The 17,836-nt window shown below is 40.2% G+C and overlaps 1 protein-coding gene across 1 annotated transcript; it reads right to left on the bottom strand.

The window, feature by feature from the left end:
* Window positions 1–1,079: 1,079 nt before the first annotated feature.
* On the bottom strand, window positions 1,080–17,210 carry LOC307073273 (vascular cell adhesion protein 1-like; the record flags this gene model as incomplete). Its single annotated transcript, XM_079732977.1, has 17 exons — window positions 17,194–17,210; window positions 16,951–17,030; window positions 15,953–16,318; window positions 15,563–15,778; window positions 14,647–14,916; window positions 14,201–14,470; window positions 13,764–14,024; window positions 13,241–13,501; window positions 12,816–12,915; window positions 12,642–12,702; window positions 11,488–11,688; window positions 9,824–9,828; window positions 3,192–3,307; window positions 2,921–2,983; window positions 1,852–2,121; window positions 1,416–1,676; window positions 1,080–1,216 (listed from the first exon to the last, which is right to left on the bottom strand). Exons 2-17 carry the CDS (start codon window positions 17,003–17,005, stop codon window positions 1,080–1,082), a joined length of 2,913 nt encoding a protein of 970 aa, XP_079589103.1. The 5' UTR covers window positions 17,006–17,030; window positions 17,194–17,210.
* Window positions 17,211–17,836: the final 626 nt, after the last annotated feature.

The raw sequence follows: 17,836 nt of genomic DNA, 5'->3' as shown, positions 1-17,836 counted from the left end.
CAACAAGACTGAGCTCCTCCTAATACCAGGGAAAGATTGCCCACACATGGACTTACTGGTCACTGTTGAGAACATCACTGTCTCTCCTTCTCCAACTGCCAAAAACCTTGGTGTAGTGTTGGACAATCAGTTATGCTGCACCGCAAACATTACTGCGGTGGCCCGATCCTGCAGATTTGCACTTTACAACATCCGCAGGATCCGGCCCTTCCTCACAAGGGAAGCAGCTCAGCTTCTAGTCCAATCACTGGTCATCTCCCGCCTCGACTACTGCAACTCGCTCCTGGCTGGACTCCCTGCCTCTGCGATTAAACCCTTGCAGCGCATCCAGAATGCGGCAGCGAGCCTCGTGTTCAACCTACCAAAGTTCTCACATGTAACCCCCCTCTTCCGAGACCTGCACTGGCTCCCTGTAATAGCTCGCATCAGATTCAAGATGATGGTACTGGCATACAAGGCAGTCGATGGAACTGCCCCTGCCTACCTCCAAGCATTAGTAAAGCCACACACCCCAGCTCGATCCCTCCGCTCAACTACCTCAACTGGACGTCTGGTACCGCCATCGCTAAGAGCAAGCAAAGGTCGATCAGCAAAGTCACAACTTTTCTCTGTTTTGGGACCTCAGTGGTGGAACGAGCTCCCTACCGATGTCAGGACCGCAGAGTCGCTCACCAGCTTCCGCAAAAGACTCAAAACTCACCTGTTCAGAGTTCATCTCGACTCTGCATAGAAACCAATGCACAGCCACCATTGAATGTTGTACGTCCTGGCACTTGTACATTGCACTTATTCAAGGTACTTAATTGTGTAGCATCTACAGTAGCTGCTATCGCTGCTTTACACGGGGAATGGGTTAGCCTAGCGAATACTTGCATTTGGTTCTATGAACGTCTTTACTGTACCGACAGCGATATATTGTTTCACTTCTTATGACAAATGTACTTATTGTAACAAATGCACTTATTGTAAGTCGCTTTGGATAAAAGCGTCTGCTAAATGCCCTGAATGTAAATGTAAATGTAAGTCCAACTGCATTACGAGCTTCACAGTAATAATTTCCTCCATGCTCAGTTGTGGTGTTACTGATGGTGTAGTTCTCTCCTAATTCTTCCACTGAGCCTGGACCAGGTGTAGTTAGCTGCTGGGTTGGCATCACTGCTGCAGCTCAGAGTCACTGAACCGCCCTCCCTTATTTCACCAGAGGGTCTCACGCTCACTGAGGGGAATGAGAATGCTGTTTCGAATAATAAAATATCACTGTGACTCATAGTTTACCAGGCATATAGTAATACGTGAATAGCAGTTAAACATTTTTGCAATACCGGATATAGCAAATATGTTGACATATTATACGGTACAGATTTGTATTATTACTATTTAACTTCAACTTTTTATTATTATTGTTTTCCATTCACACAGGACATCTATGAAAACCGAGTTGGAGCCCAGATATCCATATTGGTTCTCTGCTTGGCAGCGGTACGTTCCACTGTCTTTAGAGCTGACTGAGTCCAAGGTATAAGGTGGACTTGGTTCCCAGGGCAGAGTTTGGTTGTCCTTGAACCAGGTGTAGTTAGCTGCTGGGTTGGCATCACTGCTGCAGCTCAGAGTCACTGAACCGCCCTCCCTTATTTCACCAGGGGGACTTGGTAACACAAATCTGTGTTTAGGCCCATCTAGAGGTACATCAAACATGATGTACATTGATATGAATGATGATATAAGGAAGGCTTCTGAGGAATGAATGGAATGCAGGATGAATTGAGATGGTTCATCAAATGTTGACATGGTTGTAACTTGTAAACTTTAACATCTGTGTTATGATGTTATTCTGTTTGTTCTTTTACTCACATTTCACATCAATTGAGATGGGGGAGGATTTTGTTCCAAGGTCATTCTTAGCTCCACAGTGATATTGTCCAGAGTCTGAAGACTGGATGGAATGAAAGGAAAGCTGTTGTCCTTCGATCCTGTGTCCGGAGGACTGATGATCTGTAGTAACCTTGGTCCAGGTGTACTTTGCTACTGGGTTGGCCTCGCTGCTGCAGGTCAGATTCACTGAACTGCCCTCCTTTATTACACCAGGGGGAGTGACTCTCACTATGGGGGTCGTTGGAGCGTCTGTTGACAGTTATATCACGTTAGTTATTGAACATATTGTCTTAATAAAATTAAGTGAAGTATGTACCCAAGTATAAAAATAAAGCATGAGGCAGTTAAACTAGTGTCATGAACATTTTCCACGCCTTGTATTGAATCCAGTTCATCTTTGAAGAGCAACTTGCAGGTTGTCCTTACACGTTGCTCACTATAGACTGGATGCGGTCATAATGTCAATGATAATAATACAAATAAATAAGAAGAAGTCCATAAACACTGGACAGTTCTTTGTCTAAATTATATTCCAAAATTATAATCCAGGAGCAAATCTATTCAGTCGGCTATCTTTCTAATTGGCACCTTTGTTAGCTTCAAGCTTTGGCTGTGAACCCTCTGGTGCCATATACGAGGAGAACTTTTTCAAACTTTGTATTTGTTCTGCTTTTCATATGCATGGAATGAAAAGCAAGTAGTGTATGTTTCTGTTTTACCCAAAACTTAACTGGTATCAGTAGTGCCAGTAGCCTACCCTGTACTACTGGCAGGCCTTCCCTGAGGCTGAAGATGGCTTCAACATGGACGATAGTCCATTCATACTTAAACTACATGTACTTCGTTACACTAAAGACCCATTACGTCTAGCCTCAGTGTACTGTGGCGCTCTTACACACTGATGGAGAGGGGAGATGTTTGGATCCTTTAACAGCACATGAAGACCTGTATTCAGAGTTATTGTTGAACAAGGTGAACAATCCTTGATCTTTTTGAGTTCCATTCCTATACCATATGTATGTAGGATAACCAGTAAGATGACACTTACTGTGACATTTCAGCCATACCCTGTTAGGACTGGTAGGAAGAATGACCACTTTCACCTGGAGATCTGGGCCAGGGAAGAAATTACACAAAATGAAAAATGTATATAGTTAAAAAAATGAATAAATAAAGGGGGCACATGCACACACCTACACACACTCACACACACACACACACACACACACACACACACACACACAGACACACACAAGTTAAATAGAGTCATTCGTAATCATCATGAGTTTATCAGAATAGAGTCATTTCTAATCAATCACCTGTCACAGATAACTCCACTCCAGAGACACCACTAAATGCCCCGCCTTCTTGGTTTGTTGTAAACCTAAAGTTGTAGACAGCAGAGTCACTCTGTCTCAGGTCTTTGATACTCAGTCTACAAGTTCCAGTACAGCCGTAATAGTTGGAACAGCTGGGCCAAACACATTTGTATTCAACACGACCTGTATTGTCTGTATCATCTCTCAGATCTACTAGCTTTTTGTGTTTATTAGTAAACCACAGTTCTTTCTTCACTTTATGTCCGTTAGGATATTGATAGTTGCATCTGATGTCAACCGTTGATCCTCTCAAAGCGCAGACATTACTAGATGGGTAAGTAACTGCCCAGTCATCATTACCCTGTAATTCTGTAAAAAAAAAAAAAGCATCTCATTTGAAAATGATGGTTCAGCTGATGAAATGCATGATCACAAGATACATATGAGATGGAGGCTTAGTGCAGCTGCAACTAGAGATACATTCTGAACACTGAGCTGTCAGAGTAATGTTAAAAAACATAATTTGACACCAACATTATGCAGCTAGTGAAGAGCTAGTGATACACCTAGTGATAAAAACAGTGAGACAGCTAGTGAAACTCTAATAGCTATAGCATGGAGACATCATCTCACATCTCATCAAGGGATTGAGGGCACAAACACACACAATACAAGGCAGGGGGCTGGCTTCTAACAATAAGTTCACAGTCTCAACTTAAGACTACTGAACTTTAAATAGGAACTAAATTAAACTGTCAATGTTTTACTGTTCGTATTGACAGGTTAATTTGTTTAACAAGCCTGTTTAAAATCGCAAATGCAACGCTACAATATTCAGTAAAATATAACATATTTGTTATTTAAAACAGGTCAATACTCTAGGTGTCATTAGATGAATTCACAACATGTTGTTGCACCCTCTCTTCATTTGGGATGCTTGTCATTTTACCCATTGAAACTGATCAACTTAATGTTCACAACGTAAATGTACAAACCTGGTACTGACAGAAGGAAGGCTACAAAGCCTCTTGCTGCTGTTCTAAGGCTCATAGTTTGTTTCTCAGGGCGTTCTTCTACAGATATAAACAAAATATGCATTAATTTTAACTAACATAATACATAGTCCTTTGTCTGTTCTTTGTATTAATTTTATCACATTAATTGGCTATTGTGCTTGATATAGGAATGTTACTTTCTTAAGTAAACCAGTACAATTCAAGTAAAAAATATTCTTACTGTAGAGGAGGTAGCTGGTGTGACAGAAAAAGTCTGTGGTAACGTCTTTGCCTGCAGTTTAAGATAACTCGAAGAAATGTGTTCAAGCTCTTCCTTCCTCTGTATACAGTTAATATGAACTGCATGAATACCATGCACTGCTGGGCCTCAGAGACAAATGCAAAGTAGAAAGAGGATATTCACCCAGACCACATTAAACAGGCAGTGCAATTTATCAGCTACCCTGAAAATAACTAGTGGTCACCTACAGTTAACCAGCGGGGAAAATATATAGCATTTTGATGTAGAATATAGTCATATTATATAGGATATAGATGTAGAATATAGATATAGAATAAAGATATAAACTAGTTATAGGATAACGTTTGATGTAGAATAAAGATATAGAATATATAGACTATAGATATAAAATATAGAGGTAAAATAAAGACTATAGGGGTTGAATATCGTATATTTTGATTATATATAGTTGTTAAATGTAGATAAAGCTGAGATAATATAGATATATATATATTATAGAAATATAATATACATTGTGGCAACCCGGCCCGGGCCAATTAAGGACATGCAGAGCACCTGAGGAACAGTTGGAGAAGTAGGGCTTCAATAGCCTGCTTCTCCACTCATTCAGGGCTCTCTTAGCCATGTGGCTCGGGCGAGGAGAGACCGGGATACGACCGTCGATTCCTCCCAGGTTTTCCGTTCTTTGTGTTTTTTCAGTGAGAGACTTTGTTTTTGGAATAAAACGTGCCTTTTTGGTTTTTGCCCAGTGAGTGGGCAAAAAACTGTTGGAGTTGTGTCCTGTTTGGGAGGAGGTTGCTCGCTCACCGTGCTGGGTTACCACAATATAGAGAGTTTGAATTGCCTACTACATAAAATGCGTCAATGTGATTATCTACTGCCACAAAGTGGTGAAAGTTGTGATTTGCATTACTTTACAAACATTTGTAATGTATTCATCATCAACAGGTTTTTTTTTTTTAAATGTACTAAAATACATGAACCCTCAATGGAGAACTTGAACAGGATACTGAGTATTTCTGTGCCCGTAAAAAAGGCCGCTCGTCAGCGGCCTGCGCCTGGTAGCTCCACAGGGCGTACAGCATGCCGCTGTGGTCGGCTTTCATCGCCTCCTCCACACCTGGGGGGGGGGGGGGGGGGGGGGGGGGGGGGGTGTTCTGTGTGTCCATCTGTGTGTTTTTGTTGTTGTGAATTATATGGATGTTATGTTGTGTGTCATGTGTGTATCTATGTGTTAATATGTTTGGTGCTGTCTGTGTATCTGTGTGTGGTCGATTTTTGCTGTTTTGTGTGTTTCTGTTGAGTGATAATGTTTGGGGCTGTATTTGTATCTGTGTGTGGTCGATTTTTGATGTTTTTTGTGTATCTGTGTGTTGTTAATGAGTTTGGTGCTGTCAATGTATCTACACATGTGGACAAAATTGTTGGTACCCCTCTGTTAATGAAAGAAAAACCCACAATGGTCACTGAAATAACTTGAAACTGACAAAAGTAATAATAAATAAAAAAATACTGAAAATTAATCAATGAAAATCAGACATTGCTTTTGAATTGTGGTTCAACAGAATCATTTTAAAAAACAAACTAATGAAACAGGCCTGGACAAAAAAAATGGTACCCCTAGAAAAGATTGAAAATAATTTGACCATAGGGAAATGTTAAACTAAGGTGTGTCCTCTAATTAGCATCACAGGTGTCTTCAAACTTGTAATCAGTCAGTCTGCCTATTTAAAGGATGAAAAGTAGTCACTGTGCTGTTTGTTGACATGGTGTGTACCACACTGAACATGGACCACAGGAAGCGAAGGAGAGAGTTGTCTCAGGAGATTGGAAAGAAAATTATAGACAAGCATGTAAAAGGTAAAGGCTATAAGACCATCTCCAAGCAGCTTGATGTTCCTGTGACTACAGTTGCACATATTATTCAAAAGTTTAAGGTCCATGGGACTGTAGCCAACCTCCCTGGACGTGGCCGCTGGAGGAAAATTGATGACAAAATGAAGAGACGGATACTAAGAATGGTAACCAAAGAGCCCAAAACAACCTCCAAAGAAATTAAAGGTGAACTCCAAGGTCAAGGTACATAAGTGTCAGATCGCACCATCCGTCGTTGTTTGAGCCAAAGTGGACTTCATGGGAGATGACCAAGGATGACACCACTGTTGAAAGCAAATCATAAAAAAGCGAGACTGGAATTTGCCAAAATGCATATTGACAAGCCACAAAGCTGGGAGAATGTCCTATGGACAGATGAGACAAAACTGGAGCTTTTTGGCAAGGCACATCAGCTCTATGTTCACAGACGCAAAAATGAAGCACACCAAGAAAAGAACACTGTCCCTACTGTGAAACATGGAGGAGGCTCAGTTATGTTCTGGGGCTGCTTTGCTGCATCTGGCACAGGGTGTCTTGAATCTGTGCAGGGTACAATGAAATCTCAAGACTATCAAGGCATTCTGGAGAGAAATGTGCTGCCAAGTGTCAGAAAGCTTGGTCTCAGTCGCAGGTCATGGGTCCTCCAACAAGATAATGATCCGAAACACACAGCTAAAAACACCCACGAATGGCTAAGAGCAAGACATTGGACTATTCTGAAGTGGCCTTCTATGAGCCCTGATCTAAATCCTATGTAACATCTGTGGAAGGAGCTGAAACAAGCCATCTGGAGAAGGCACCCTTCAAACCTGAGACAACTGGAGTAGTTTGCTAATGAAGAGTGGGCCAAAATACCTGTTGACAGGTGCAAAAGTCTCATTGACAGTTACAAAAATCGTTTGATTGCAGTGATTGCCTCAAAAGGTTGTGCAACAAAATATTAAGTTAAGGGTACCATCATTTTTGTCCAGGCCTGTTTAATTAGTTTGTTTTTTAAAATGATTCTGTTGAACCACAATTCAAAAGCAATGTCTGATTTTCATTGGTTAATTTTCAGTAAATTTTTATTTATTATTACTTTTGTCAGTTTCAAGTTATTTCAGTGACCATTGTGGGTTTTTCTTTCATTAACAGAGGGGTACCAACAATTTTGTCCACGTGTGTATGTGTGGGGGATGTGTGGTGCTTCATGAGTTAATAACCTTTCTAGGTGGGGGTGGAGTGGAGAGGCATCGGGGGTATTTTGCATCAGTGAATTCCTTTGTTTATCCGAATGACCTCTGGAATGGTCCTTTTGGTTATTTGTAATTCTATTTATCTATTTCATTATTTATTTGTGTTTTTTGGACGTCATCACGTGACACTTCATTGCGACACACTCACCTTCCACCTGGGATTATTCTGGATGATGTAATCACTGGGACAGAGGGACGGGGGGAGGGATAGAGGTATGACAGGGGAGAGGTAAGGGGCAAAAGGAGACGATATGAGGAAGGGAGAGGGGGAGAAGAGGAGGAGAGGAGGAGAGGAAATGATCGCAGCATGGTGCACCGAGGGGGATGGACAGAATAGGAAGTAGGATGAATGAGAGACAAGGAGTAAAAATGAGTAAGAGAGAGGGGGGGGGCGTGAGAGGGGGTGATGGATAAGGAAAAACAAAAGAGGGAGAGAGAGTGTGTGTGTAAGCGAGAGAGAACGAAAGGGAGAGAGATAGGGATAAGTACATGGAAAGGCTGCGTATCGTCCTGTTGGAGATAGAACGAGAAAGACATATAAAGAGAGAGAGAGAGAGAGAGAGAGAGCAAGTGAACGAGGCAGAGCTATAGAGAGAGAGAGAGCGGCGTTGAGGTGTATACAGAGAGGCAGAGCAAGGTAGAGAGAGGGAGAGAGCGAGCGAGGTATGGGTATATAGAGAGAGTGAAGAAGTTTGCATTATCGTCTACTGTGGCGGCTCCACAACGCGTTGGTCCGTGACACCTTTTTCAGGGTTGAAAATCCATCTTCAGAAGACTGTGGTTCCACCACAACACACCCACATCAATCACATCCGCCACATCCTCATTACTGATTACAGAGCCTAGTAGCCTTTGGGCTAGTCGAGCTACTGGCCAAGATTTTTGAAATTCTAACCGATATGTACCCTGTGTGAAAATACAAATCCATAACAGTTATTTTTATGAAATAAGTAAATAATTAAGATCATGGGGATAATTGTATTGAATAAGAATAAAATTACTTTTTCTCATACTCTTTTTTCTTGATTACCTCGTTTTCTCCATTGTTTTTCTCATCCTCTATTTTGGGTGTCTGATGTTCTCGACATCATTTTCATCATGTGTATCACGTGATCAGGATGGTTTATCCCTCCATCATTTGTTCTCCGTCTTTCTCTCGATTTCTCATTCTGTCCCTCATTGTTTTGTGTGGTCCCGTTATCAGGATGGTCATCATTTTTTGCAACCGCACCCGAGTCCCATACAAGCCTTCCACATTTATTATTTTGTGCATGCGGTGTGTGTGTGGGGGGGGGGCTACAAGTTGTTCGTATTTCGAATGGGAGTTGTTAAATGGCGTTGACATGATAAAATTTGAACCCTTACATTTTTTTGGAGGAATGAATCAAAAATAGTAAATAGTGATTTGGTCAAAAACATTAAAGGGTACTCCGTTAAAGAAAAACAGTATAAAACATTTTTTGAAAACCAGTATACCTCTAGTCTTACTTATAAATCTGATATAATAGTCAGACTCTTTAATTCAATCATTTGTTTTGATCGTTTTACACTGCCTGGCTTTACTACATAATTGACAGGCGAATCACATCAGCAGGTGACCTGGTAACCAAATCAGCCAAGCAGTGGATATGCAGGCAACAGCATGTATGTAGCCTATAGATGGAGGTATCTACCATACAAACCAATGTACAAGTGGAGTAGGTTGGGCTCTCATTGAAGACCTCCCCTCACATGTGCAGTACATTCAGGCAATGAGCAGGTAGTGTAGATTCAACTGAGTACCGGCAAACTTGTTTTTTCATTTAGGGGTGGGATTTATAGCAGTTCAGGCTGTCACTGTCTTGCACACACCATTCCCACTCACTCCTATCAGATTTTGGTGGTGGTGGTTGCCAGAATGTTATTACCTAGTCACCCAAAATGGCCCATGAATCATACAATAGCATGTAGATATAAAACCCATAGAGTTAAACGCTAATCCTTCGTTTTTCAAACTTGGGTTAGGCTTGTGTATTTCATGATTTGACCAGGATCAATTCATAGTACTATGTTACAGACTACATCACTCATCATCTAAATAAAGTATGCTGTACAATTCCGAGGTCTGGTCAGTGTCCCTGCAAAGAAGATGGAAATCTGTTACCCTGGAAAGCAGATTTTACAAAGATTTAGAAGTTAAAAGTTGAATATCTAAGATAGTATTAAAAGGGGCTTACTCAGGGATAGTGTTGGAAAGTTGACCAGAGAGTAAAGGACCTGGTCTACCTGATCTGATTGGACAGGGGGATCCCGGAGGACGGTGAAGCACTTTTGGCTCTCTAAGTGAGAGATGGTTGGATATATAAGATCATTCTGCTCTTCCTTTGCTTCTATTTGAGCTCTCTAAGCCGAGCGAATAGTCAGAGCTGAGGCATTTTCAAACACAGAAACAGGAAGTGATCGATGGGAAGAGAGAACAGAAGAATACATTTATGAAGCTTTACACTTCCTGTGTTTCTGGTTCATTTAGTGACCTATGGTGGTGACTTGTGGTCCCACCATTCAGGCAGTAGGCTTCACTTCCAGAGTCATTCTTTAAACATGTTTCTTTTCTAACCACTGCTAGGTTTCCTCCAAAAGTCTAGGGCTGGTAGTATCATTCTCAAATAGATATTTATTTGCTTGGATTACTCATCATTACTCCCAGCATTCGGTCTGGTCATTCTTCTCACTGGCTCTCAACCTAGATCTCACTCTCATTATCAATAGTCTAACTCGTATGCAAGGGCGTAGGAACCGAGGGGGACGGATGGGACCCCTTTTCACAACAACCATGAAGCACTACTATCTTACAATATAACATAGCTGTGCTTGCTGTTTCCCCTTTATAGCTAATCTCTTGGCAATTACATTTGCATATTGGCAGAAAGTTCTCAAAGTGGCAGGGCTAGATTAACAGGAACAACTAAAGCAACAACTAGAAGTTTTACATGTGGTTTTGGGGCATGGACTCTGGGCATTTGTGTGTCTTAGTCAAATAGCTTAGCCCCTTTTTAATAAGTTACTTAATCTGATTGGTTTTCTGAGTTATTAGAACAATATTTGGCTGTGCCGATGTTTGGAAATCAAGCCAAACAAGTCACGAACCAAGAGATCAGGAGATCAGGAATGTTATCAACACATTTTAATGCCAAAACAATCGTAATATTGCATGTGTTGCAATGTATTCTGGTTCTGCACTTCTTGGGGCTTGTGCAGGCGCACTGATCACTCGTGCTGCCAGACTTTTGTAGGAATCATACTGAAAATTGTGCATAACTTTTCATAAGATGTCATATGAACGTTTTATGAGACCAGCCTGCATGGTTCAACATGTTTGAAATACGTGTTTTGTAACATGTATCATTTAGGTTATTTCTTAAACAGAATATAGCCTGGAAGCATTAAAACACCATAAGCAGTTTAGCTTACTCACTAACACATTTTAATGCCGAAACAAGCGTAATATTACATTATTAACATTTTCAGCAGCACCCACATCAACCAACAAAGTAATGATAGAAAGCGTTTTTTTCTGGCTAGAAGAGTATTCATAGAAACTAACAAACTAAACGATATATACAATCACTGAACAAAGATTATGACAATAAAATACACATTTATTGCAAGAAATGTTATCAAAAACCATTTAATGATGAAAATATATCAAGATAATGCATTTTCTGGGATGTTTATTTGATCTACAAATCTGACATCAGTTTCCTGTCACTGAAAGGAAGAAGTGAAAAAGAGAAGTTAAGAAACTCACTAAATTGTAGAAAGTTTATAAATGGCTTTGCCTCCACAAGCTGTCCCTTGGGATGATGAAGTCTCAAGCCTCAAAGTTTCTTTTTGAGAAATATCAAGAGTGCTTACTCAGGGACAGCCTTGGGTCTTTAAAGGTTGATCGCAGAGTAAAGGACCTGCTCTGTATGATCAGACTTTACCAGAGCACCAGCAAACCCACATCGTACTTCCTGGTTCTTTGAGCGAGAGATGTGAATGCTGGCATAGTGAAGGTCATTCTGCTCTTCTATTGGTTCTCTCGGTGCTGCAGAAGCTGAGCGATTGGTCAGAGCTGAGACGTTGTCATACACAGGACACGGAGGAGACTGACGGGGAGAGAGGACAGAGAAGTACATTTAGAAAACACTTTATTCTTAAATGGCTGTTCAGCAGCCGATGTTTTTATGGTTCATTTAGAGACCGTTGGCAGTGACTAGTGGTTCCACAGTGCAGGCCGCTGTAGGTTTTGCTCTAAGACTCTCCTTCTTAAACATATTCCTCTTTCTAATCATTGCTAGGTTTCAGTGTTTGCTTGGATTAAACATCACTACTTCTATCACTCTGTCCTCTCATTCTGCTCACTGGCAGAAGTCTCTCTGTTTGTCCCTTCATCTCAGCCTAGATCACACTCTCTCTCTCTCTATATATATATATATATATATATATATATCACTCTTGATCTCACAAGAAAAAAAGGAACCTGGAAAAGTTTCCTCAATGGTCCAACTGGTCTGGGATTTCGGTACTCGTAAAGTTATTTTTGGTATGATTGATATGACCACGGATAACAGCAATGGGCTAGCCCACAATTGAATTTGCCACATAAAGTCAGCCACAGCTGTATGGGTAGTCAACTAATTCAATGATATATTAGAAATGTAACAATAAGTTAATAAATGTTGATGCTATTTCATTAGAATGAAATTACATTGAATGAATAGACGTAACTAAACATAACGTGAATACAACTTTAATACGTTACCTCGTCCATTAACAAGTGTCTATCTAAGAGTCACGTTAGCATTATAAAAAAAACATTTATGCTATTTGATTTGGTTCCCCTTGCCTGATGTTCCCCTTTAAAGCTAATCTCTTGGGCATTGTATCTGCATATTGTCATCAAGGTCTCGTAGCGAAAGGGCTAGGAGTTACAGAAACCTCTAAAAGTACATGAGATTTTAGAGGTATGGGCTCTGGGTATTTCCACCACCCAGCAGTGGGTAGTCGGTAGTGGAAGGAGTAAAGGAGTCACAGTAAGAATTAGCTTCCTGTCTCTCACCTCCTCCCTGGTATCTGGCCTTCCTCCCTGGCCACATGCTTTCCTAGAAGCCTTCTTTCCTCTGGGGAAGAGAACAGAGAGATAAGAAGAAGAAGAAGAAGAAGAAGAAGAAGAAGAAGAAGAAGAAGAAGAAGAAATGATTGTGGAGAGAGAGAGAGAGAGAGAATATCTCACCTCATCCAGAGGAAGATGACGAGGAATATGGTGGCCAGTAAAACAGCTACAGTTCCTGCTGCCACAGTTGTAGGCACTGATGACGGTGATGATGGTGTGGCTGAAACACAGTGATTTAACACTTGATTCAAGTGAAGGATGAAATACTGTCCATATATATATCAGAGGCTAAATGTAACAGATCTCCAATTGATGAAAAAAATAGTGTGGATACTCTTACTCTAGAGTACACTGGATAGACAAATAACTAGACTGCTCGTACAGCACCAAAGTTAATAAAAGTGGCAACACATAATTTAAGCCAATCACAAATTGAGTAGAGCCGTTGCATGAGTCTGTGTCTTACCATCGATGGTGCTGGTACTCAGGTATTACAAGTGTTTGGTCGGTCTTTAAACAATGTGCTATTTTAAAGGAACAATTACCTGTCACATTAAGGAACAACAAAGTTGAATTCTGAAGTCCAACTGCATTACGAGCTTCACAGTAATAATTTCCTCCATGCTCAGTTGTGATGTTACTGATGGTGTAGTTCTCTCCTAATTCTTCCACTGAGCCTCCATGTTCCCTGGACCAGGTGTAGTTAGCTGCTGGGTTGGCATCACTGCTGCAGCTCAGAGTCACTGAACCGCCCTCCTTTATTTCACCAGAGGGTCTCGCGCTCACTGAAGGGGTCTTTGGAGCGTCTGTCAAAACACAATGATATATATTTACATCCTAAAGATAAGAAGCCGTGCACAAAACTACAATGTCAGTGGGAACAGAATTCTGTTTCGAATAATAAAATATTCCTGTGAATCATAGTTTACCAATCATAAGCAATACATGAAAAGCAGCTTAACAATTTTGCAAGACGGTATATAGCAAATATGTTGACATATTATACGGTACAGATTTGTATGATTACTATTTAACTTCAACTTTTTGTTATCATCGTTTTCCACTCACACTGGACATCTATGAAAACCGAGTTGGAGCCCAGATATCCATATTGGTTTACTGCTTGGCAGTGGTACGTTCCACTGTCTTTAGAGCTGACTGAATCCAAGGTATGAGGTTGACTTGGTTTCCATTGCAAGGTTTGGTTGTCCTTGAACCAGGTGTAGTTAGCTGCTGGGTTGGCATCACTGCTGCAGCTCAGAGTCACTGAACCGCCCTCCCTTATTTCACCAGGGGGACTTGTTATCACAAATGTGTGTTTAGGTCCATCTAGAGGTATATCAAACATGATGTACATTGATATGAATGATGATATAAAAAAGACTTCTGAGGAATGAATGGAATGCAGGATGAATTGAGATGGTTCATCTAAATGTTGACATGGTTGTAACTTGTAAACATTAACATCTGTGTTATGATGTTATTCTGTTTGTTCTTTTACTCACATTTCACATCAATTGAGATGGGGGAGGATTTTGTTCCAAGGTCATTCTTAGCTCCACAGTGATATTGTCCAGAGTCTGAAGACTGGATGGAATGAAAGGAAAGCTGTTGTCCTTCGATCCTGTGTCCGGAGGACTGATGATCTGTAGTAACCTTGGTCCAGGTGTACTTTGCTATTGGGTTGGCCTCGCTGCTGCAGGTCAGATTCACTGAACCGCCCTCCCTTATTTCACCAGGGGGACTTGTTATCACAAATGTGTGTTTAGGCCCATCTAGAGGTATATCAAACATGATGTACATTGATATGAATGATGATATAAAAAAGACTTCTGAGGAATGAATGGAATGCAGGATGAATTGAGATGGTTCATCTAAATGTTGACATGGTTGTAACTTGTAAACATTAACATCTGTGTTATGATGTTATTCTGTTTGTTCTTTTACTCACATTTCACATCAATTGAGATGGGGGAGGATTTTGTTCCAAGGTCATTCTTAGCTCCACAGTGATATTGTCCAGAGTCTGAAGACTGGATGGAATGAAAGGAAAGCTGTTGTCCTTCGATCCTGTGTCCGGAGGACTGATGATCTGTAGTAACCTTGGTCCAGGTGTACTTTGCTATTGGGTTGGCCTCGCTGCTGCAGGTCAGATTCACTGAACTGCCCTCCTTTATTACACCAGGGGGTGTGACTCGCACTATGGGGGTCGTTGGAGCGTCTGTTGACAGTTATATCACGTTAGTTATTGAACATATTGTCTTAATAAAATTAAGTGAAGTATGTACCCAAGTATAAAAATAAAGCATGAGGCAGTTAGACTAGTGTCATGAACATTTTCCAAGCCTTGTATTGAATCCAGTTTATCTTTGAAGAGCAACTTGCAGGTTGTCCTTACACGTTGCTCATTATAGACTGGATGCGGTCATAATGTCAACGATAATAATACAAATAAATAAGAAGAAGTCCGTAAACACTGGACAGTCCTTTGTCTAAATTATATTCCAAAATTATAATCCAGGAGCAAATCTATTCAGTCGGCTATCTTTCTAATTTGCACCTTTGTTAGCTTCAAGCTATGGCTGTGAACCCTCTGGTGCCAAATACGAGGGGAACTTTTTCAAACTTTGTATTTGTTCTGCTTTTCATATGCATGGAATCAAAAGCAAGTAGTGTATGTTTCTGTTTTACCCAAAACTTAAATGGTATCAGTAGTGCCAGTAGCCTACCCTGTACTACTGGTAGGCCTACCCTGAGGCTGAAGACGGCTTCAACATGGACGATAGTTCATTCATACTTAAACTACATGTACTTTGTTACACTAAAGACCCATTACGTCTAGCCTCAGTGTACTGTGGCGCTCTTACACACTGATGGAGAGGGGAGATGTTTGGATCCTTTAACAGCACATGAAGACCTGTATTCAGAGTTATTGTTGAACAAGGTGAACAATCCTTGATCTTGTTGAGTTCCATTCCTGTACCAGATGTATTTATGATAATCAGTAAGATGACACTGACTGTGACATTTCAGCCATACCCTGTTAGGACTGGTAGGTTGAATGAACACTTTCACCTGGAGATCTGGGCCAGGGAAGAAATTTCACAAAACGAAAAATTAATATAGTTAAAAAAATAAATAAATAAAGGGGGCACATGCACACACCTACACAAACTCACACAGACACACACAAATTGAATAGAGTCATTCGTTATCATCAGTTTATCAGAAGAGAGTAATTTGTAATCAAGGTTTACCTGTCACAGATATCTCCACTCCAGAGACACCACTAAATGCCCCGCCTTCTCGGTTTGTTGTAAACCTAAAGTTGTAGACAGCAGAGTCACTCTGTCTCAGGTCATTGATTCTCAGTGTACAAGTTCCAGTACAGCTGTAGTAGTTACAGCTGGGCTGATTGCATTTGTATTCAACACGACCTGTATAGTCTGTATCATCTCTCAGATCTACTAGCTCATTGTGTTTATTATTAAACCACAGTTCTTTCTCCCTTGTAAGACGGTAAGGGTATTTATAGGTGCAGCTGATTGCAACCGTTGATCCTCTCAAAGCGCAGACATTACTAGATGGGTAAGTAACTGCCCAGCCATCATTACCCTGTAATGCTGCAAAAAAACAAACACAATTCATTGAGAATGATGGTTCAGCACATGAAATGCATGATCACAAGATACACATGAGATGGAGGCTTGGTGCAGCTCTAACCAGAAATACATGCTGAACACTGAGCTGTCAGAGAAAGGTTCCAGAAAATCATGGGACACCAACATTATGCAGCTAGTGAAGAGCTAGTGAAACACCTAGTGATAAATACAGTGAGGCAGATAGTGACACTCCTATAGCTATAGCATTGGAGACATCATCTCACATCTCATCAAGGGATTGAGGGCACAAACACACACAATACAAGGCAGGTGACCAATGCTGGCTTCTAACAATAAGTTCACAGTCTCAACTTAAGACTGTTGAACTTTAAATAGGAACTAAATTAACCAGTCCATGGTGTTCTGAACACAATGACGGGTTAATTTGGTCAACAAGCCTGTTTTAAAATCTCAAATGCAACGCTACAATATTCAGTAAAATATAACATATTTGTTATTCAAAAAAGGTCAGTACTCTAGATGTCATTAGATAAAATCACAACATATTGTTGCACCCTCTCTTCATTCGGGTTGCTTGTCATTTTACCCATTGAAACTGATCAACTTAATGTTCACAACGTAAATGTACAAACCTGGTACTGACAGAAGGAAGGCTACAAAGCCTCTTGCAGCTGTTCTGAGATTCATAGTTTGTTTCTCTCAGGGCGTTGTTCTACAGATATTAACAAAATATGTACTAATATTAACTAACAAAATACATAGTCCTATGACTGTTATTTGTATTCATTGTATCAAATGAATTGGTTATTGTGCTTGATATATGAATATTACTTTTCTAATTAAACAAGTATGATTAAAGCAAAAAATATTCTTACTGTAGAGGAGGTAGCTGGTGTGACAGAAAAAGTCTGTGGAAACTTCTGTTCCTGTGGTTTAAGATAATAACTAGAACAAATGTGTTCAAGCTCTTCCTTCCTTCCTGGGCCTCCGAGTCAAATGCAAAGTAGAAAGAGGATATTCCCCCTGACCACATTAAACAGGCAGTGCAGTTTATCAGCTACCCTGAAAATAACTAGTGGTCACCTACAGTTAACCAGCGGGGAACATATATAGCATTTTGATGTAGAATATAGTCATATTATATAGGATATAGATGTAGAATATAGATATAGAATAAAGATATAAACTAGATATAGGGTAACGTTTGATGTAGAATAAAGATATAGAATATATAGACTAGATATAAAATATAGAGGTACAATAAAGACTATAGGGGTTGAATATTGTATGTTTTGATTATATATAGTTGTTAAATAATATATATATTATAGAAATAGAATATATATATATAAAGTTTGAATTGCCTACTACATAAAATGCGTCAATGTGATTATCTACTGCCCCATAGTGGTGAAAGTTGTGATTTGCATTACTTTACAAACATTTGGAATGTATTCATCATCAACATGTTTGTTTTTTAAATATACTAAAATACATGAACCCTCATTGGAGAACTTG

Source organism: Pollachius pollachius (genome assembly GCF_949987615.1).
Source record: "Pollachius pollachius genome assembly, chromosome: 3".
NCBI classification, from domain to species: Eukaryota; Metazoa; Chordata; class Actinopteri; order Gadiformes; family Gadidae; genus Pollachius; species Pollachius pollachius.
Note: the sequence above shows the minus strand (reverse complement) of the source record. Positions and strands in the feature narration are given on the sequence as shown.